General features: G+C 41.4%; 1 protein-coding gene across 1 annotated transcript in view; it reads right to left on the bottom strand.

Annotated features, from left to right (window-relative positions):
- Positions 1-6,805: 6,805 nt before the first annotated feature.
- Positions 6,806-23,828, bottom strand: part of PHF21A (PHD finger protein 21A) — a 122,439-nt gene continuing 105,416 nt past the window's right edge. The window contains exons 11-18 of the mRNA XM_082484870.1: positions 23,300-23,351; positions 22,395-22,474; positions 21,891-21,951; positions 19,259-19,422; positions 12,584-12,739; positions 10,877-10,952; positions 10,445-10,548; positions 6,806-8,508 (exon numbers count right to left, since the gene is read on the bottom strand). Of these exons, the coding sequence (XP_082340996.1) occupies positions 8,254-8,508; positions 10,445-10,548; positions 10,877-10,952; positions 12,584-12,739; positions 19,259-19,422; positions 21,891-21,951; positions 22,395-22,474; positions 23,300-23,351 (948 nt within the window). The 3' untranslated portion in view covers positions 6,806-8,253. The remainder of the gene's footprint in view (positions 8,509-10,444; positions 10,549-10,876; positions 10,953-12,583; positions 12,740-19,258; positions 19,423-21,890; positions 21,952-22,394; positions 22,475-23,299; positions 23,352-23,828) is intronic.

Genomic DNA, 23,828 nt, shown 5'->3' with positions numbered 1-23,828 from the left:
CCAGCCCCGAGCCAGGACTCCCATTTCACAGCTCGATCTGGGGTGAAAGGCCAGGGATGTGAGGGGACAGGGTGAAGCATGGTACGTAGGCAGGTGGTGGCATCGACAAGTCTGCTGAGATGGTGCCGGCACGATTGCAGGAACGTGAAGCTGTGACCGAGGCCTGAGTGTTTTCTCTACGCAGGCAGAGCTGCCTTCACAAGCTGCCCACCCTCAGCGGTGGACGACACAGTGGGTGTTTGCAGATTAGAGCCAGTCAGCCCCCAAAAGATGAAGTACCGCATGGGAAGCCACCCCACCACGGCGCCAGGCCCTCCCGGGCAAGCTGCAGCCCTGCACCACAAGCTCCACTGCTGTTAATGCTGCAGAGTTGCTTCCTTCCTCCACGGGAGCCAGAACAGGTTGGCAGTAGCCGTCTTCCTCCCGGTTACCTTGCTTAATCTTTGCTTAATGTCATTTGCAACAGCACCCCCCATCCTTTGTTTCTGGTGGGACTATGACGGGTGGTCAAGGCGCCTCTGCGTTGGAAGAAGGTGCATGGGGGGGCCCTGCAGCAGGAACTGGAGCGAAGCAGCCCGTGGGGCACTTACCCCCCCCTTAAGGAGGGTCTTGGCTGCCTGTCATGTATGGCATCAGGAATGACTCAGAGACAACACACCTTCTGGAAGGGAGAGCTGGCGGGTAAAGACGTTACTTCTGGCTCTAGAGTCAATCACTGTTTTGATGCCAGTGATAATTAAAGAAACATATGAGACTCTGATTAGAAATTACACATTAGCCCAGAACAAGCAGAAGCAGGCAGCCTCCTGCCGCACCCAGCGCCGAGCACGACTGTACCTCTTCTTTCAGCAGTGCCTGCTCCCAGTGCCCGCAGCCCATGGAAAACAGCTCTGGCAGTGCCCGGAGGGGAACAAGAGGCACAGCGGGATTCTTCCTTTCTTTTTTAAATAAGCGCTCTCCCCGGCTCTATTTTGGCATGCCCTGCCTGATAGATCTGCATCATGACCAAGGGGAGTCCCTGCCCTTGCTTTCATGGGCACAGCATCTTCCCAGCGCTCCTGCACTATCAACCCTCAGCGCTGGGGATCCAAAATCCAGGGTGGCTGCTGAACACAGCCCTGGGACCTCAGTGCTGGACCAGTGTAAGCCACTGCCTCCCATCCCACCTCAGCTACACCCCCACGGCCATTCTGGTTGCTCGCTAAGAAAAGTGCTTTCTTGACGCTCAGAAGCAACAATACTTCATTTCTTTTCCAATGACACAGATAAAAGAAGGCAGGTGAAAAAAGAGCAGGAATTGGTCGAGGTGTACATTTTCCAGTGTCAATTTAGGAAAAAGAAAAAAAAGATGCAAATTCCCCAGGTGGTGGGAAGTCTGCCGAGTGCCAGCAGACCGATACTGCTCACTGCTGGCTGCTGCTGCCTTTCTGTACCACCTCTCCAGTCAGGACAGACTGAGCCGAGCTTACAAGGCTTCCGAGTTCCCCAGGCGCTCCCGATAGTAAACATGCCCTGAAGTACTTCTTTCTAGATGTGGACTGGGCTGACACCTGCTTGGGTACTATGGAGTGAAGAAGAACAGACGCAGAGAGCTCACTACCCTGCATGCGCACCCGAGCCGGGATAGCCATTCTCCTAGGGGGGTGCCCCAGGGGCTGCTGCTTAGCGTAGCCTTGACACAAGCCCTCAGCACAGCTCTCCAGACTCAGCTCCTGAAGGGTTGCATGACACTTACCACATGCCCCTGTCTAGCTGCTCTGTTGAACTGCCTTTTTACACGTGTCCCTAAATAAACCAGATCCTGAGAAGACAGGGAGGTGTTACCGCACAGAGGGGTTTTGGCACAGAACTGCCAGACATGATGGCCCAGTGAACAGGAACCTTGCACCAAGAGACAGCTGAGAATTACCTGACTCACTGGTCCTGCCCAGCATCATCTCCTCTGCTCACTCAGGACCTCTGGAAGTTGACACTGGCTTCAACTAGGCTGATCATGACACTCGAGCTATGAAGGTGCGAACCACACTGGTGAGCTGAACCTTTGGTTAGTCCCAGGAATTTTTCTAACCAGGATTTTTTTAATTAATTCAGTCCAGATTAGAGCAGGCTGTGGCTGCCCCAAGGTCTGTTTCAGCTGCCTTGTCCCACATTGTAGCACAGAAGTCAAACAAGGCTCCGGTCAGGGTGGGATGACTCAGCAGCAGAAGCAGAGCTAGGGATGACTTGGCACCCACTTCCTTCCCCATCTGCAGCTGAGAAACTCTCTTCTCCCACCACACTTGGTCCTTTTGGAACACAGATCAACCCAAGTCAGAAATCGAGGTGGGATAAAAAGCCTTTCTGTTCTAGTCTTTCCATTGTACTTTCAAACCCTGTAACTGCAAGGATACTTGTCTCCTCACAATGGAGCCCTATTTCACTCCTGGACTTTTCATACCCTCACTTTCTCTCCTTCTCATCTCTTTCCATTTCTTCTCTCTGCTCTGCATTCCCCCCACATGGTCTTCCATTCTTTTGCTCCTCCTGCTTCCCTTCTTCCTTTCCCCCATCTCCAGGCCTGTACCCCTTCTCACTGCCCTTGCTTCTCAAGAGAGACTTCTGTCCTTTCCTTTGTCCCTGCTGCACCCAGCTCTGGCCCGACTGTTCTCATAGGACAGGCTCCAGAGCAGCACAGCAATTTTCACAGCACCAATGCTCTTGGCGAGCCCGTTTTCCATTCACTCCTCAGGTAGTTTAGTAATACTGACAGGGGATACAGACAGACCCTCACACAGGTAAGGTCTTGGTTTTCTGAAACAAGCCCACATATTAAATTAACCTCTAGGAGAGGTGTTTGTCTTTTCATGGGTCTATAATTACCAAGCTTACCAGTGCATGGTATAAATAATTTTCTTTATTGGCAAGTTTCAACTATGTGCTCAGCCTATACAAGACACAATGATGCAGAAAGTTCTTGTCCCAGATAAAAGATAAACACGGGGGAAATGGGAGCTAAAGGTAAAGGATAGAGAGAGTCATTTTTCAAGTATTACATTCCATTCTGTAGGCGTTACAAACAGGACTGAGGCTTAAAGAAGGATCTGAGTAAGACGGCAATAACCTGGAGACAAGATGTCTGCAGCTCTTGTGTTTTCCTGATCCCACCTGATTTTTAGGACAATCCCTGGTCCAGGTCTGACCACTGAAACCAAGGACCCAACAGCGTGTTGCTGCGAGGCTCGCCCGCGTGCCCTCAGAGACCAGTACCTAGCTGGCTGTTGGAAGGGTTCTTTGAAGACCTTTTGCCTCCTGAATGCCAGAAACTACAGAATCCACATAGTGCTTGGGAACGGCCTTTGCTGAGGTAGTTTGTTGGCCAGACAAGCCCAAGTGCCAAATGAATTAGCTGCATGACAAAACATCTTCCTCTTTCTCCAGGTTCCTGACTCTTCTGAAGAGTTTCTACACACCTGTCAGAAAACTCTCTGCAGTAACCCAGCAAGGCTGAACTTGCCCTGGATCTTCAGAATTTCAAAGGAGGACAAATGGAGGTGAAGAAGGGTCAAAACAGTTCTGAAAAGACACAGCAAATTCTGCCCAAAGGGGCACGGTCCATAAGGAAGTGTAATATCGGTATTCCAGTGGTTATCTGAGCAGCTCACTGAGAGAGGCCCTCAGTAAGAGAGTGAATTTTGGTCTGACATCTGAGTATGCTATTTTAAAAACACGTTTCATTAAAAAAACATGTATTCACCATTAGTGCTTCAGAAGCAAAGAGGGCAGGGTGCAACCCAGCTGAGGAAAACAAAGAAAGAAATATATGCACTGCAAATTCACAAATATTTTTCACTGTATCCACATGGGAAGGAAATTTCAGAGTTTACTCCCTGTATTGTAGGCTGCCACAGCCTGGTGGGACTAAGAGGGAGATTTCACCCTGGGTCCTGAACGCTGATCATGCTGCTTTTCAGGGCTGCCTCTGCAACAGTACAGGGAAGAAGATGATTTGAAGGCAAGGAGGTCACTATTAGGGTTCACATTTCTAGACAGCTGGAATACAGATCTGCTTTCTTAAACCTGGTCAGCTAGGAAGGATAAAATACAATAATGTTTTTTCTACCAACAACAAAACCAACAGATCTGCCCACAAAATTATCACCTCTTTAATTTCTAGGTTAGTGGCTTTCAATTCATATCCCCACTGACAGAAACTTGCTTGCAACAAAGAACAAAGTCCTTGTTTTGCTCATGCAAACCATTAGTTCCTCCTACCAACATGGTAACTCCTGGCTAATAATGTCTTTGAAGAACCATCCATGCTACTGACCCTGCCTGCCAATCATCCCCAGAAGTACTGCCTTTACTGTGTTTCCTACAGTGCTAAAACCACTGCTGGCTCTAAACGATGATAATGAGAATACTAATGAGAATACTAATTCTTCTAGCCAGGTCACATGCTAGCTTTCCAGCTCTGATCACAACCCACCTTTCCAGATCGTTAAAGAATAGATTGCAAGGAGAAGGGAAAAAACTACTTCTGCAATGCTTACTCTGTTTCTGAGCAAGGAAGCAGGGTGACTTCTTAAAGCCCTTTGCACCGGGCTGAGAGCCAGGACCGCCTCTGATATGAGCTTCCTCTGTGGTCTCATCTCCTCCTTTATAACAGAGATTTAAAAGCCACTTATTGCCCACCAATGACAAGCAGTGACATAAGAATTAGTTAATATCTTGATGGTGGTTTGGAAATACAAAACGCCAGTCATTATGACAGCTTCCCAAAGAGCAGAAGTTTTAGTACAAACTCATTCTATCTCAAATATTACATGAGAAAAAAACCCAAACAATCCAAACCCAAGACAAGATTTGAGCATTAAGCTATCAAAGAGTTTGAATTTCTCCCTTGATTGGAACCTCTTAGAGCAGCTAGAAGAAAAACATTTTCCTCTGTATTTAGCAAATGCCAATTCACCTTCCGCCCCATTGTTGCTAACTGGGCAGAGATAATGCCAATTTACTTGTGTCTACGTAGCAGCATCATTGCCAGTGTCAGCACAGCCCTGGGAATGCTCCTTGCCTATTGACGGCTGCAGAGCCAGGAGGGAAAGCATCCAAACAGGATCACCAAGAGAGAAAACTACCTAGCAGCATCAAAAAGTCTAAGTTAAGATGATTTCTCTGCCAGGTAATGATTCACTAAAGGCGTCCTTTTACAGTCTGGAACACAAGTGCTGTAACAAAAGGGACATAAAAGTCTATACTTATCTCTTTGGATTCTGGAGATGAGCAGATGCCTCAGAAAAGCAGTAATAGCTGTTTTAACATCTCCTGGCTGATTAACTGTGCTCAAATTTAAATACGGCTACCAGTGAATTACACTTCCATCCCCTCCTGAATTGGCAAAGAAAAGAGAAAGACTATCAAGTCTTCAGGTATAGCTTGCTACCCCCAAATAGTGCAGTGCTTCCAAGAGAGCTCAGAAGATAACACCAGCAATAAGAACACGAGAACCATGAAGACTCAGCGCACCTATCCCTAGAAACTGTGTCTTACCAGGAACGTACTCATTGCTTCAGAAGATGATGTTTAGAACCCAAGTGGCCAACTAGAGAACAACCTGGTCAAAAAGGCAGTTTCTCCTGAGTATCTGGCCGTTAGCTGCTCGCTTATATTCTAAAGAAAGAAGTCTCGTGTTCGGTTTGGTTTTTTTCTTCATCCCTTGAAATACATAGTCCTTTGTTTAAATGCTATGGGTTGCTGGCCCAGTGCTGCCCTATGGTAATGACCCCCACTGGTAACTGGGTTGATGCAAGGACATTCTTAGTTTGATCTGTTTTGACGTCATCTGCCCAGCTGTCTCCCCGCCACTTGTGCTAACTTATCCTTCCAGCTCTGTTAGTTCCAGAACAGAACTCAAACATCAAAAGACAGAGTCTTGGTTATCACAGGTTCAGCTGAGAAGTGCACGTAAGAGTCACTTTCCCAGCTACAGACAAATGTGAGAACTCAGGATATCAGTTCTGAGCTCAGAGCTGAAAATAGGGCACACTCCTATAGAAGAAATAAAAGTCCTTAAAGGGCAGAAGGGCAAACTAAAGGAGAGCAAAGAAAACAGCTCCAAGAATCCCACAGAAGCATACTTGGCTGTGGCAGCCAAGAGACTCTCTCAGGCTATGTAGTGTCTGGAGTATTCACTTATTCTTGCTCAGAAATGCATCCTTGAAATCCAAAGCTTTTCTATCTTCCACTAGAAACAGCTGAGCGGGTCTGCCTCACCCCCCCTCTCAAGGGCACCACACCAGGGACTCTGCCTCGCATTGTCTGGGTAGTGGCTCAACTCTGCTCCCACTGGAAGTAACAGGAGTTTTCCCAGTACTTCCAGTGGAAATGGGGTTTGCCCAAATGTTTGTACGCAGTAGTGAAACTAGGCAGCTCTGGGACACAACCCTAAGTCAACCGAATGAGCACTCTAAACTGAGACAGACCCCACAATAATAGGAAGCACCAGGCAAGCTTTGTTATCTAGAGTCAAAAGATTATACGTAAGAGATGAACTTCTTAAATGAGAGGATATAACAGAAGGTGATTCCAGTCCAACCAACTCACTGTCTTTCATTCTCAAGCTCTAATCAGTCCGTATCACAACACTATAAAAGCCTTAAACAAGCACGCTGCCAATTGCTTTTCTGTGGGTTACAAACATATGAAAGAATGAGGGAGATATGGTAAGAGCAGAGACAAGCCTGGCAGATCCTCCAGGTGGGGTGAGATCCAGCACTGTAGGATTTGATTCTCTTTTAGAGTTCAGCCAGTAGCATGTATTGTATAATCTATGGAAACTGTCCCATTGGATTTTAAAACACAAACACAGCAGAATGTCATCATAAATAAGCAAAGTCTGTGTTAAAAAATTCTAAGTACACAGCATTTTCTCCAGTTCTGACACCTTTTTAATAGAAATCACTTGTTTAGGAAACAAATAGCACTTTTGTAATTTTTTTTTTTTTTTTTTACAATGTTTCTTACCTTGATCTTATTTTAAGTAACACTAGGAAGACCTCAATATCTTTTATTTTCCTTTTTAATTTAAAAAAGTTGTTTTTTTCCCCCAGATACAAAGATTTTGCCCTTGCATAAAAAAACAGTGCCCAAAACGATGACACAAGGACTCACAAAGACTCACTGTATCTCACTGACACTATTACTTCTAATCTATACCATGCAAGGTCCCATCTACCTCTTTAATTAGACTGTCAGCCTGAAAAACAGCTTTTCTATTCCTTATTTAGTTCTTGTTACCAAAAGAAGAGAAAGGAAGTGAAAGAAAAGGACATTTCTCTGTTCAGTTCACACATCTGGGTCATGTGTTACTTTGTTCAGGATACCTTTGTTGTTTATAAATATAGAAAAGGGTTGGAATCTCATTTTCAAGTAATCAATGCACATTTTCTCTTGGGACACCTCCATCCAATGCTCCAAGCTGACCCTGGATTCTGGCCCTCTATTTTCCCATTCCCAACATAGGTTTTCCGGATGAGTGTGAGGACTCAAACCAATTCTGCAAAGCATGTCTGTTGTTTAATGTGAAGAAATAGGATTAACCCAAAGCTGTTGGGACAGTAGATCCTCAGTCTGTACATGTGCTGGTTACTCCGTGAAAAGTCCACCTCCTTTCCTTTTGTAAATCTCCTGTCTAAACAATAGTAAATACTGCTTATTTGATAGACTTGTCCCTTCTGGGCACTGGGATTTGATAATTTATATTTCTGGTTTTTTTTTGGTTTAATAGTACTGAGAGTTTAGAAACAGGAAAAGCCCACAGGCTCTTTGGACTTGTTTTTGTTTTTCCCTAGCTAAACAAACTGTTCTGCAAATAAGGATTTGAAACCTGCTCTCCTCCCTCATCCCTGCTCCTCACCCCAAACAAAAATAAAACAAACCTATAGTGGCTGTGGAGGCTGCTGCAGGCACACACTGGTGTAAAATATAGAGAGAGTAAATATATTATTTCACTTGGCATGGTGCTGGCAAAGAACCCCCAGCTGGCACTATTCATGTAACATGATCCAAACTTTGCATGTACACACAGAATAAGAAGGATCAATTGGCAAACTCCGGTGCCGCCTGGCACAAGCATCTTCACGCTCTCTCTGGAACCAAAGAACTAAAGAATTCTGCACTTTCCAGAAGAAATCCGGTTTTGCTTTTCTAGAGTTTCGTTATTTTGCTCTTCCTCCTCGCCGCCACCTCCCTTGGCCCCTTCTTAACTTCACTGTGTTATTTAGTCTCATCGCTCTTGTTACAGTTCACCATGCAGCTCTGGGAAGGGGAGGGGGCTAAGGTGGAGGTGGCAGCATTAGTATTGTTAGTGGAGTCCATGCCATTGGAGATGGCTACTGAATTGACTTCAGAGTTTATGGGTTTTGAAAGGTCGATGCCTTGGATGAGGCGGATCAGCTGTTTTACCTTCTCCAAGGAGCTGTGCATCTCCTTCTGTTTTGCAAGGATGGTATTCTTCATTTCCATGCATTTCTGCAGGAAAACAGAAAAGCAGTAACAAGTTCAAGCTTATGAATGAAAGAAGGTAAGAGAAGAAATACGATGTCCGGAGATCTAAAGGTAAGTATGCAGAAAAGACTGCAGCGAAAATTTCACTTTCCCAGCCTAGAAGAAAAAGTGTCTCGGGGCTGTGTTCACAGGACAATTCGTATTCGCAAGGCTGAGGAATTAAATTGCCCGTATGTAGCTGTCACCTCGTATGAACCCCTTTCATCCCAAGGTGTTTTGCAAATCCACACAGACAGCTCCATCCTTTTGTATTCCTTTTGAAGGGAAACTTCCAAGTATATGTTCTTATTATTTTTCTATTAGCATTGCATTGCTGAAATTTCTTTAGCTCAGATCTGCAAACTCAGGCATCCTGCTGCAGCTGACTGCTGACAGTGTGCGTGCATGCCGCTAATTGGATACAGCCTTTGCTTTCACATATATTTTAGCAGGAACATCACTTCCTCCTCTCAATAAATAAAGGGACACTTGAAAAGAAAACCAAGCCCTTCTTCATTTGAAAATCTTGTTTTGTGGCCGCTTCTTTCTCTTAGAAGCAGTAGTAAGCTAGCTACCTCATCAGTTAGGAGTCAGGGTAAGATAACTTTAAAAAAATGATGTTTCAAGAGTGAAAAACTGCTTATATCTACACTGAAACTCTCAAAAACAAGATGATGGTAGCTATGTCTGTAACATTCAGGTTCTAACATGAATATGGCAACGTTCCTACATTTTTTAAACTTTTTATCCACGCTGATCTCCAGACACTGTTGGTTTCAGCTTTACTATTTTCACATGCAGCTCGTGGCATCATAAAAACACCACAAAATTTAGACCTATTGCATCTTATTTGGACAGTTCCAATGAAAGTATAAACAATGACTTGATCAAATAAACCATTCTCCTTACCTACTGTCAATCCCTCGTGTTAAGGGCTTGCATGTGCCTGGGTACATCACTGAGAAACAGTGTTAGGGCTCTAGTGCTGCTCAGGTTATGTGCAGCTACTGCTAACCAGAAGGTGATGGCCTCCAGAGCTGCTAACCAGCACCTCTCACCACTTGTTTGCTCACAGTCATTTTCTTTGCATCATCAGCATTTAGGGGTCTTTAAGCACGGGACACTTTTGTTCTAATAGGCAAAGACAGGCAGATTCAAAAGTGCATCTCAAGTTAAAAAGAAAGGTCTGACTTACGTATCCAGCCTTACAGATGCTGCCGCATGAGAGATTTCAGTATTTTTCAGTCTGTGATCCTGCCCAGGGCTATGCTAAGTGAGGGGCTCAAACTTTACACTGGCAACACCAGAGCCTGATTCGCGTATTAAGGTGAGAAGAAAGAGCAAATTGATATGTAGGCTCCAATTACCGCAATAAACTAAGGTGGAAACTACAGCTTCTCGTTAGAAGTATGACATCGTCTGATTAATATTATGCAGAGGCATGCACAGTGTGCAGCTGCTGACTGCCAAGGCAACATGTCAAGAGCCTGAGAACCAGTCACGAGTAAATGGTCACTTATGTATTAGGAAGGTGTGGAAAGCGCAGCAAGACTGTAACTCTTATTACACACAGAGGCCCAACGATTCATATTTAAGTGAGCCACTGGAGAATTTGACTTAATCTACTGGCCACAGACAATAATGCTCTGAGTCATGTTTGTCACCTACTGATATTATAGGTCACTGCACATCTACAATATACAGTCAGCATGGATCATGTATAAGTGACTCAATTTAAGTATATGCTGCCTGTATTTCATTCCTGCTCCCCAAAGTCCTAAAAAGCAAAGGGAAGAGCTCACTCAATTCTCAGTAAATCCAGTGGAAGACAGGTCTAGTACATGGACTTGCTCTCCAGTTTTGTCTCTGTGTTCTGGCACCAGGACACAGGTGCAGAGCTATTTAGGAGGGCAATACTCACCGTTATAGAATTGCTGAGCTGTTTGACCTTCTGCTCTAGTTGTTCTCTTTCCTGTTTTAAATCTGAACTCCATTTAAGTAGTTTCTGTTTTTCCTCTTCTTTTGCTACAAAACAGAATATTAATCAGAATATTTAAAATGTTCCTGTTACAACAGCAGACAGAGGCTCTGAAATGGTTTATGTAAAGAGGGTAATTGTGTTTAAAGTCAATTCAACAACTTGTGCACTAAATCACACCCAAAATTTCACCTACATATGCAAGTGTCATAGAAGGCTTAACAAATATTTAGACTGCTATTCTCGCTTTGCTAGGGATTAAGGTTCCTTCCCTTTAATTTCTTTTTGTAAAGGAAGTACCATTCTATCCCATTCCTGAAATAACATCTTCCATTATTAAAAGTGAAACGGAAGTGTTGTTCCCCATTTTCCTACCTGCTTTATATGCAATATATGAATGAACAATTGCTAAAGTTCCTGGCCATGGGATTGCTTCCTCCTTCTTTAGCATCTGAAAGAAAAGCGTTTAGAGATTAGCTGCTACACAATCTACCTCAAGGAAAGCAAAAAGGAAAGAAAGAGGGAAAGACTGAGGATTTTCTTTTACGGCTATCATTAGTTTCAGCCCTGTTAACATGAAGCTTCACAGACCCTTTCTGAGATTTAACAGAGGGAATTATTCACAACTGTATTGTGGTTCCCACAAAGCAGGCCTGTTTCTTACAAATGTCAGCATTTTCTCAAATTCCCTCCATAGCCAGAAATAAACTCTACTAATGAAACTGAACACTTAAAAGAGGAATGAAAGGATAATATATCTGAACTCAAACTTGCCAGGAGACATAAACATGATTTCATAGTTCAGACACATTGCTGATCTTAGTTGTTCTGGGAGAAAACTTTTCATGGCACAGAGCAGTCTCCACACCATACATTCAAACATCACACTTCCTGGCTAGTAAAACATGAAACCATCCTATCTCACCTTCTTATCAGAACCATCTTAATAGAGTTGTCAAACCCTGTTTATAAGGGTAAGCACCATTTATGTCTTTCAGATCCTTCCTACATATTCCTTCCTAACAAACTTTAGTTTGAGAGGGAAGACACGTATTGCATCTTTTGAATAAATGAATCAGAGGGGTGTCTCAGAAGATAGAAGGCTCGGTCACTTTACAGTGAAGTAGCTCAGATTTTTTTCTCCCTAATTTTGTGGGAAACTATCACAGAAGTATGAAGAGGAGGGATAAGGTGAGGGTAGGCAAGAGCAGGAGTAGGGAAGTGGTAACACCCCCTCCTCACTTGCAACTACTGACCAAGTCATTTGAGTTTTGCATTTTCATTCTTCTGAACAGCATATTCTAAACAGGCTGTTTTCTTATGTTACCATCTGGCGAACCGAAGGTCACGTGGGCAACCAAGCAATATGCTAAATCAGACAGAACCCTAACAGCTTCAGTCTGCTGATCATCAGCGATCCTTTGCAACTTCTGGAGTTCCATGTAAGGGTTAGGAATACAATAGTTTACTTCTTTGTCTTGTAATCTCAATGCAATTATAAAAAAAATATTAACATATCATCTGTTCACTTCAATCATGTACTTTCAGAAAGGGATCTGGAAGGAAGAAGAACCAAACTGTTTGCCCATCGTCATTGTACTGATGCTGAATGATATTATTAAAAAGATCAGTGAAGACAACCTCTCTGATATTTGATTTATATAAGCAAACAGGGGCTCATATTTGCTCTATCTATTGAGGTAGGCTTGTGCAAATGTTTTATTTATTTGTCCAGAAGAATATACTAATAACTTTTGAAGAAACAATGACCTTAAGATGAACAGGAAAATTTCTATGGGTCACACAGAACCTTTACCAAAAGTTTGTGTGCTTAGATCCAGATAAAGAGTGAAAACAAGGGTAACAAATAAGGACCCCAAGTCTGGAAGCAAGCCTTAATAGTTTTGTATTTGCACAAATCCCAACGGAGGTAATTTGCTCAAATTCACACAAGCCTTATTACAGATCAAATAGATTTGTTCAGACTATCTTGATCTAAGTAAGCCAAGTGATCTGGTTATTTTCTTTAACGCAGAAAATATAGTCCATTGTGTATAACTCTCCCTGTCTGTGAAACAATACCTGGTCTTGACATTTGGGACAGATCCACATGCCCTTGGGAATGGTTTTCAGAGGCGGGTCCAGACAGTCCAGGTGATAAACACGTGAACATGTGTCACACATCAGCAACTGCCCACTTTTTCTGCAAACACTGCAAAAATCCTCATGGATATCGCCCTATAAAATTGAGGGGAAGGGGTGTGGGTGAAAAAAAGAGAGAGAGAGAAGGCAAAAAGTGAACTTTGACCTTTGACATCTACATCCTAGTTGAATGCAAAGTTTACAGCACAAACTAAGGGGATTCCAATTGGCCAAACCCTTTTTAGGACATGAAACAGGAAAAACAGGCAGGATGTCAGAAACACTGACATCTGTCCTTCCAAACGCTCCCTCTGTCCTCCCAAGGAAAACTCTTACAGCAAACACTTCTTACCATAGCTTCTCTTAACAACTGCCATTCCATAGCCTGTCTTCTTTAATATTCCCCCTTTACCCTGCCTTTTTTTTTTTTTTTTTTTTTCCTAAAGAGATGAGCTACCCACTTTCTTAACCCTTCTCATTCCTGGACGTAAGCACATGTCCGCTTTGGGAATGCTGATGCAACTGTCTCTTGCCAGTAATAGTATGTGAGAAATCCCAATTGAGTGACTTAAAAGAACATTGTCAAATATTTAGGTGACCTTTAAAAACAAAACTGGAAGGAAGAGGTATTGTGCTTGTAAATGAAAAAGAACAGAATGAATTATGTTCTGCGACAATTCTTTTTACTTCACTTGGGTTACCTCAAATTGCACCAAAAAAGCTGTGACTCAAAATTTTGTCATTCTCTATAGACAGTGTTTTATGTTTCATCCCTAACATAGGCTGAGAGCCAGGATGAGGGAATACCAAGAGAGATTTTCAAACTAAGGGTTTTTTTAAAGCAAGAACTGAAACCATTACTGGCCATTTGTCTTAAGAAAACTAGGTTTAGTTACTATTGCATCACCATCAGAGAGAATTTTTTTTCTACAGCCATTAACTTCCCAGAAAGGTAGGTCTGATTTTTGTCACTTTTTCTTCTCTCTCTCTCCTCCTGTTACTCCCATCTCATGCTTGGGGTGGCGGTGGTGTTTCTGTTTGGTTTTCTTTGGGTTTTGGATATTTGAACCAGAGGCATGAAAGAAAGATGGCTCAGCATCCACTCAGGAGTTAGAGGGGCACTCCAGCACTCTCCTCTCACCGTCTATGGGCTGTCCTAGCAACTTGACATATTCAAGGTCCCACCTGGAGTCTGAAATATGCACTTCTCACCAACTTCAGTCAAAGTTTCACACACACACCAGATCTGCAAGACTGTGATCTTAAGATGTGTGTGTTGAGTCAAACTGCATGTATGCAGTCTCCCTGTATGAAATATCAGCGTGTGCAAGGTTTCATTTTGACCTGTGCAGTCTCTTCACGTGCGTGAATAACTTCTATCAATTTGGAGGGATAGCAGACTTGGCCACGCACTCACACATTAAGTTGCCAGGCAAGAAAAATGACACTAATCTCTACTATGGATAAAATATTAAACATATTAGAAGAGTGACACAAGCAATCTGCTCAGGTTTCTAGTCCCCATCTCTATTGCTGATGTGGCCTTTCTTCGAAGGGAAGGCTATTCTTCTCTTAATTCTCAAGGTTAGCACTGATGTCACGTTTTGCAAAGGATCAATCTTTAGTGAATTTTCAGTGCCATGTTTTGGTTCTGGAAGTCCCAGGGATCATTAGGAGCCGGGTTATGGTACTATTTCATCCTTAAACACCAAAGAGTTCCTCAGTGTTAAGTGAAGAATTAAATGAGTGACATTTCATGCCTCTTGTGAAGTGATCAGGGTAACCAGGCTGGGAAGAACTTCTTTTCCTCTATCATGCATTCTGCAAGTACAAGGAAAAGAAGGCAGGCAGGAGATGTCATATAAGCTAAACCAAAATCCTCTGCAACCTAAGGAAAAATTAAAGAGGGAATTTCTCATATTTTAGAAGAAAATTCTCATTCAAGAGAATTACGCATGTTAAGATGCAAACAGCCACAGACTACACAATGGCACTTGTGCTGAAAACCAAACTTGTTTTGTCTAATACCCTGCAGAAAGAGACCTACACAAAAGAGACATGCAGTTGCTTCTTGAGGGGGAGACATTTAGAAATTTAGACCCAGAACTTTCTAAATTCAACTGAACGCTGCAAAACCTGAAGTGACACAGCTGGTCAGTGTGCAGTGTGGCTGAATGCACTGAGATGACAAAACATATGCCCAAGATCCACAGTCCTATTTTTGGTAATGCAAAATTCAGGGCATTTCCTCAGAATTAATAACCAGCCTTACCAAAATCCCAGCCACTTTTTGATTCCAAAGAAATGCCTCAGGTTTTATGGGCAGTTAATAAATATATGCATAAAGGGGGGCTGGATTTGATGTTGTGACACCCCCCCCACTGACCTCAGTTTCTGGACCAGCTCTGTGAAGGCTACATGCAGCCAATTTAGGCTAAAGCAGAGCTCTCTGAGGCTGCTCTAACACATGCTACAGGCTGAAGAGACTGAAGAATAATTTCAGAACAGAGATCATAAAAGGCGATTTAATGTCACGTTTTGCTCTACTTCCTCTGTATCAAGAGACTAGGAAAAGAAATGAAATCTTTCTGGACAGCTAACAGTTTTCTTCATTTTTATAAAGCATCTAGAGCAGCAGGGCCTGGCTTTAGGCAATAGAACTGAATAATACAGTATCAAATCAGAGATATATGAAGTTTGTGTGTTTGAATGGGTAATATCTATACTTCTATGTACATTTCGCTGAACAACATGGGAAAACTAAATATTCTGCAATGGGAATTATTCATGAGCATATAAATAAAGATGATCATAAGGTACGATGTAAGTGAATTAAGTTATCAGAAGCAATAATAATTCTGACATTTCCTAACTTTTATGGGCTTGACTTTGCAATCTGAATGTTCACTAATGCTCCTCGCAATTGAAATGTTGTTTTGATACAAAAAGTTTACCAAAAAAAAGGCATTTTGTGACCACAGACTTGAACCATCATCAGAATAGATATTTTTGCACTATTTTTACTGCTGAGTAATTGACCGTCAAAGGCAATTGTTATCTTCCAGATGAATATGCCACTACTGTGAGAATCACACATAACCCAGTGGTCCACAGCCAATTGCCAAATAGAAAAAAGAAAAAAAAAAAGAAGAGGATAAAAAAAGACAAGTTTTGCTCAATCCTGCCTAGTGCATTACTTCCTTCCATTTCCCAGGTTTTATTCCTACTTTCTACCCTTTCAACCTGATCACCAATCCCATCTCAAGTTCCTGCTTCATCCTCCCTTCAAACTTTACCCTGTCATTCAGAGAATAACAACCCAGGAGAAAGGCAAGGCAGCCATTCCGGGCCATGGTGCCTGATGCTAAGTGCTTGGCCTGATTTGAAATTTTCATAGGTTGGCTAAAAACAAAGATTACTCAAGTGCTAAATATCAAATTTCCATTCTAAAGCCTAGAGGAATTAGACCTCAGCAAATGAACGCAAAAATACTTTAAAGATGGGCAAAACTGCAGTTTTCTTCTGTATCTGTCTGAGGAACTGCTCTATTGTTTTAACTGAGACTTCTGAAGTAGCCTTTTTCTTAGGTATGCACTTGTGTTTTCATTTTTAAGTCCCCAAAAGCTGGAGGCTGTAACTACAGACAACATTTTCTGCCCTATCTAAAATAAAGAGACCTTTCTATATTCACATCATTTGCTAACAGTGTTGATCCTCTTCAACATGACATGGACTGGCCTCACTGCCAAAAGAAGTGATCCTGCCTCCTCTGTATGCCCAGACACCCATTTCTGTCCCCTGCATGAGGCTGGCACAAGAACACGTGTGCCTATAAAATTAACCAGATTAAGGCACAATCTTGGCTAAGACTAACAATTTTTAGCTATACCACTTCCCTTATGCAGATCACAATGTGGCCTGAGATATATCTGTGCTGGAACAACATAGGAGGCATTTAAAGGGTGAGAAAGGACTGCTGGTGACAGGCAGGACAGTTCTTCTCAGTGGCAGCACTGGTCATAAACTGGCACGAGCATTTCAGTGTATACTGTATTCTACATCTAATTAAGCGGCAAGCTCCTTAAATGCAAAAGACCTAATTTTCCTCTTTGTCCTCATCTCCAACATGACTTGTACTGTTGGTGTTTAAATATATAGTACTTTTTCAGCATTATATAGCACTTTTCCAGCCAAGGATGGTAAAGGTTTTTACAAGTATTGCTAAGTTCTCAAAACTCAGATGGGAAAAGGAAGCACCATGCCAAATGTACAAATGGGGGAAAAAGAATCACAAAAAAGGGATGTGACTGCACAAGCTTAGACAGCAATTTTATGAGAACATATTAACAGAAGACTACCTTCCAGCTCATGATGGCAATGGGAAACCATTCCTCTCTTTATGATTAGCAAGTAAGACTTATAACATGTAATGACAGAAGAATGGGTCTCATGCTTACTTCCTTTCCAATATTTTTCTGTCTCTGAAGGTTCAAATTTTGTTTAATAGTCTATTTTTATTTTAAAAAAAATATGAGCACTTTGAAATCTATTTTCTGCTTTTAAATGTCTTTTATTTTATATGGAATTCAATACCAAATATTTCTGAAAAGTTTACCAAATTAGCCTAATTGACAGCGAATGTGCATTGAATAGACTTTGGGAGAAAATTCTTTCAAAAAAATCAAAATGTTAGCGCTGTTGCATATACATAAACTAAACAACTTGTCTGGAAACATGTTAAAGGAGATTTATATGTGATTCTAAAGGGGAAGGAGTGCTACTGTGCTATATTATAATATGCTCAGGTCTTCATGAAATGTTAATTACCTGCTGTGTAATCTTCCATTGTCTCCTTTAAAATACTTTGATTTTCATTAATTAATGAATGTTAAAGCAATCCAGAACCTAGGCCTCAATACTATGCAAATTTAGAAAATTCACGGCATTCAGAACTAGATTTGAATTCACTATTCTTGATTTAGCTCGCTGCCACCAGGCGCTGCAGAAAACAGGGCAACAACCCTCTCTGTTTTGAGAGCTCTTACACAGTGGGAAAAGACTCAGCAGTACACACATACAAGTCAGAGATGGAGAAGACCCCCACCACATTATCCAGTCCTTCTCTTGGGGCCAATGTAAAAAACGTGCTCTCCGGCACCTTTGCTAGTTGTTTGTACTACTTACTTTTAAAAGTCCCCAGAGATGGAGCTGCCCCACCTTCTCCCTGAGGGGCTGTTCCACAGTTTATTTGACTGTCAGGAAAGGGTTTTTACAGTCAAGCGCTATTCTGCTCTTAAAAGTGACTACATAAAAGACAACCTTTTAATTTCACATACATATTCCCTGGGTATCAGAATTGCATCTATTTATTTCAGTGACTCAGACATACTTGCGCTATTTCTATTCCTGTTACCTCTGCAGAACAAATCCAGTTCAGAGGCAAGAAGTTGGCTTCTGTTTCCTATTGCATGTGGCCAGTAGAGTTGGTCTCTCAGTCTACATACTCACAGTGATGCAACTGCCTAGATGAAAATGAGGCGTCCCAACTCTCCCTTAAAGACCATTTCAAATGGTTGGGCCTCAATTATATATGATAATATGTTTTTTTTAAAAAAAGGGAGGGATGAAGGGACCACTCCAGCTCAGACTGCAAAAGGAGTATGCAGCACTGGTATGAAGAAATAAGCAAGCACCTTTATTTTTTAAACTGTGCCCAGTAAGTATTAGTCATTATAACGCAAGCATTTTACTGAAGTATACTACAACTCCTGAGAAATTTTGTGCAATGAATTGTTTCATCCATACTGAACAGTCACAGGAAACTTTCACACCATACTGTACAGTCCCTTCATTATGTCATTTTGGACCTACACAGTGACTCAGTCCAATTCTTCCCACGCTATTTATCTTCTAAAGTTTATGCATGACCTTTAATTTTTTTTCATCATGTTTTTGCAAGAAATAGAAACAATGAAATAACTGGATAGTTCTCAGCAACTTAAAAAAGGTTGTGCTTGAAGTAGCAAATCTTATCTTTGAATTAACTTAAAATAAGGACACTCAGTTCTTCATAAATTATAACAGATTTCACTCAAGAAAGAATTTGCGATCTGACCGCAGGGGCGATGTATTTAGCTACACCAGTACACCAGAACTGCCATAAACAGTGCTGTGAACGCTGGTCCTGTCACCGGAAAACCGGGTGATCCAAGTGGTTTTCCTCCTTCTCTTGTTACAGAAACACCCCAACTTTTTGTTATTATGGCCTGTAAATAATACTTTTCATTCTCCCCTTCCCCCTTTTTCATGGATGACAGATTCAATTCAGTCAGACAAGATCTCAGATGCTGCACAAAGGAAACGAGCTCGTCTAGAACGCCTGGTGCCTCCCAATGTTTCAATCCACTGAAGGAGTTATAAATAAAATCTCCACGGGATAAGAACATAGGTGCAGGAGGAAAAAGGAAGGGTGTTAAAAGAACGCTGGACTGTTTCACTGGACTGAATCAGGACAAATGATGGGTGAGACTAAAGAAACAAAATCTGCAGTGATTTTCCTTGTGGCTGTTTCTGTGTTTCTTTCTAAAAGTAACCCCCTCCCCAAGAGTTACTTACGTCTGTGGAGCTGGGGCTAGGCAGGGACACAGGCTGAACAGCTGCGGGAAAAGTAAATGTGGTCTCTGTCTTTTCATTTTCAGGGGAGTCGGGATAACTGGATAGAGGGGACGTGGGGGTCAAAGCCCCAAACCCCAGCACCGTGTTGTATTTAGGTGGACGACCTACATATTAACAACAGGGAACACAAAAAAAAAAAAAAAAAAAAAAAAAAAAAAAGAAAGGAAAAATGATCTTACATACCTTTGGCCAGTGGTCCTCATTGGCTAGCGTGAAAAAGGAAATGATGTAGCACAGAGAGGAAGTTAATATAAAAGTTACAAGTGGAAGGACAGAAGCAAAGATTTAAAACATTTTTTAGAAATCTTTCAGCAGAATTTTGCAAGGAAAGAACATTTAAAAGACGTATTTCAGAAGGAAATAGAAATAAGCTCTGTAGAGGGTCAAAGAATCACTCCCACAAAAGCAGCCTTGGGACACTTGCCAATCCTAGAAATGAGGCTATTCAGTTTTTAGGGAAAATGTGTTGGCATCAAAGCTAGAGAGAAGCTACAATAACTACTATTCAACCCTTTCTACTGTTATCCCACACCTTCCCATCTTTCTAGTGCCAGCATAAATCTACACAAAGGTTAAGTCCTTTATCAGAGGCCAACACTCACCAGCCCCCTCCTCTTCTTCCCCTGTCTTGAAACCCATTCACCCACAGATCAGCACTTTCTACCCTACTGGTACATTTTTTAAATTAGGCTACCTCAAGAACAGGTCCTTTTGTCTGACCCATAACACCAGCACTACCAGTTGTAACCTACCACTTGTCTTCCACTGTGACTCTCCTCAAATTCTGTGTTCTTTCTTAGACTTTCTCAGTCAAGTATGTTTGATTATGCACGATTCCTATATGCTCCTCTAGACTAGCAGAAGCGAAAAATGTGTTTGTAACAATTTTCATAAAATTATGTATGCAAAGCAAGACAGCAAAAAACCAGCATGTAACCATCATTTGGGCCCCTCTTCTCCACGGTAATTTATGGATATGTAAACATAAAGGAGTTAGGATCTAGGAATAATTCCCCAGATCTTATGTTTACAGATTGCCAGTCTATACCTATTAACATGCTAAACCTTGCATTTAAGGTCTGGATATGTTCCAGGACTAAGTATGTCCTTGGAACCGGATTTCTGATAGTGATGTCCATGGCTGAAATTTCTGACATGCTCAGCACCATCTAGAATTAAACTAAAGCTCTCAAGGGCACATGCTTGCATAAGCTTTTCACCTAATATATTGCTATACTAAATCACAAAACAAATGTACACATACAAATCTTTTGTCAACTGAAAATGTGTGCTACTAATTTGGTGCTGATGCAAGGTACAGGCTCACAACAGGGTGTGAGATAAAAAGGAAAGTATAATAGCAGTCAGTGTGCAAAAACAGGCTAAGAGAGTATCAAGTACAACAGCATGCAATTGTTTTCATTGATACAGTATTTGTTCACAATGAGTTATAAAACAGAATTAAGAAATCATTACTACAAGAAGGAACATTTACTTATCCACTGAGTAAATGCAAAACTCTCTCTATATAAAATCTACGTCATATAATTTAAAAAAATACATTTAATGTTATTAGAGGATGGCAGTAGAGACTGATGTTTTTATTTAGAAACAGCATAGCTGCAGAAGTGTCAGCTTTGCCACACTGCCTGCTGGACTGAAAAGGTATACCAAGGAAAGCACATATCAAATGAATATTTGACCTTGCAGGCAAAAACCAAAGATAATGGAACTGGTCAGTGATAGGTAGAACCGCATTTTTTTTTAATCTGACTGATTACTTTTTTTTTTTACAGCAAACTCAGGAGTAGAGAAGGTATTACGATTCTCTAAGGACTACAGAAAATCATCAAAAATCAGGGAAAGATTGTCATATATGTGCGGTCGATGCCATGCACAAAAAATGGTATCACATTCTCACCTATGCTTTTCTGACACATCTGTTTCACCATAATCTTAAAATTTCACCTGTTCTACAGAAGGATTTCTACTGAATAATACTGCATACCCATATGAAAGATCATCTCTCCTTTTAGGACAAGTGGCATTCTGGTTGCAGAAAAGTTCTCAGTATGAGCATGATAGCCTTTCTTGCTCAAGATAAATTCTTTTGAAGGACCCATCTCTACTCCCAGTGGGGAACAAGGCTTTTGTCACACTAAGTTTCCTCTCCTATTCAGGGCACAGACACTTTTTCCATAACCACCTTCCTCTTGACAGTAACAATGCAATTTAGTTATTAACAAGAGGATCTTGACAGCAGCTTTGTACCACTAAATGATGTTCAAACATCTCACTTTTCACTTTGCTCTACCTATTGTATTTTACTATTTTTTGGGAGAATGAAACTGAAATGAAACATTAAATAAAATAAATAATTTTAATAAATAATAATCAAACCCACTATGCTAATCCTTAGAAGCCACGATCTTTGTCTACCATGGAAATTTACTGGACAAATGAAGTACTGTAGAGTCCTCCTTTGTTTTGCTCTTCAAATCAACAAGGTGACTGCAAAGGCAAGATGGAGGAAGAGGCATACAGCAAAGAGACAGGTGTAAGTATATCTCACCTCTTTTACGTGTCCCGGGATGCATTGTGCTGTTCAGGTACGTGACTGCATTCTTCTTGCGCTGCAGGGAAGAATATAAAAATTTTTGTGGCTAACATTTTTGGCAACAACTATATGCAGCAGCTGAGGAACAGCACAGTAGACTAAGTGAGATTACTGGCTGTTCTGTTTCCTGAAGCACAGCTTCAGAAAGGTTAGCTTTTCTACACTACTGCTGACACCTGGACTGCTTCAGGCTGATACACACACTGACCTAATGGTAAGACTAACACACATTGCCATTTAATGTCAGCTTTACATAGGAGAAGGCAGAAAAAGACCTACGTATGAGAAGCACATCCCAAAGTATTTACTATTTAAAAATCTGAGGGTCGTAACATTGCAACAGCCTTTAGAATTACAAATGATATCTTGCCTGACACAGCCTAGAGGTAGCAATGTGGCAGAAAGACACACAAGCTCATAATGAAAATACCAGCTTCCCCCAGCAAAAAAAAATAATACCTCAGGCTCAAAAACAGCTCCACTGTACACTGGATTTGCTGTTGTTCTTCTTTTCCTCTCTTGTCGCTTACTTTGGATTTCTTGTAAAACAAAGCGTTCAGGTTAGAAAACAACAGGTCTCAGAAATTATATAAAGTCCTCAGAATTCAGTTTGCATGTGATGAGAGCTGTGAATATTTCTACAGAGCACCAATCATGCTGAATATATGCAACTTTGTTATATTTCTAATTTCTGAAAGTTTGAAAACGAAGAGCTGACAAGGAATACAAATACAGTGATCAACTAACTAATGAAATGACTGCCATCTTCTCGCCAAGTACTCCACAACTAAGACATTTTAAACTCATGGTCAATGTAATTGGGATCTAAAACGAAAAGCCTCTGGTAACCTTGTTGATCCTTAAAAATAAATACAGTACAGAAATATGCAAGCCATGAAATGTTAGGCTGTATTTCATTGTATAGGATTAATGAATTTAAATTATAAAACCAATTATAATCTATTAACTTATTCACTAGAGATTACAGTCCCATGAAATCATGAAATAAATCAAAAATCCAGATGTGGGTTACAGTAAAATTATCTATGGTGTAACTTTGCAGATACAGGGGATGTCCAGAAAGCAACAGGATTGTCATACAATGCTTCCCTACCATCAGACCATTCACTTTCTTCCCAACCACTGATCTCAGCTGCATAAGCAACTGCTTTGTTTCAATGTAATAAGAGGAACAAAAAAGTATGCACAACAAACTAAGTTAGATCAAGAGTACAGACATCCCAGATGTACTTTTGTGCAAGAAAATACTGCATTTAATACAGAAATATTTTGGACCTGTACTTCCAATTCAGTATGGCCATGAAACAGGGAGCTCAAGAACCAATTCAAGAGATTTTTCCTACCTTCCAGATGGTCATGAGTAACTAGTCCCAGAGACACCATGAAGGCAAGTTTCTGTGAGGGGGGAGAAAAAAAAGATTATGGTAAGTCTATCCGTTAGGATAAGCTATGTCACTTAGGCCCTTTAAAGTCAGGTAGCTAAGCAACAAAAATTTTATTAGTAATACTTTGCTTCTATAAATCGCTTTTCATTCATATATGTCAAACTACAGGGATAGACAATAGTCTCATTTTCTAGATGGGAACCTAGGCTGAGATACAGGGAAATGCCAATTGCTCATTATCACAGAGTTGGCAAAGCTGGGAAAAAGAAAGCAGTTTCTTTACTTCCAGTCCAGAGCTGAACCGACTATGTGATTGCCTCTTAGTAAATACCAAGACAGTTCAATTGCCCGCAAAATATTGCTAGTTGAAGATCATTCTCCATATATTTGAACTACAAGGAGCAACTCTGGTTTATGTTTGCCACTCGGTAAGGGCTATGGCTTTCTTAAAGGATTCTAATTTTAATGCAGGAAGTGCACAGACACG

This window comes from Vanellus vanellus, assembly GCF_965231255.1.
Source record: "Vanellus vanellus genome assembly, chromosome: 6".
NCBI classification, from domain to species: Eukaryota; Metazoa; Chordata; class Aves; order Charadriiformes; family Charadriidae; genus Vanellus; species Vanellus vanellus.
The sequence above is the reverse complement of the archived record's forward strand: the minus strand, read 5'-3'. Positions and strand labels throughout refer to the sequence as shown.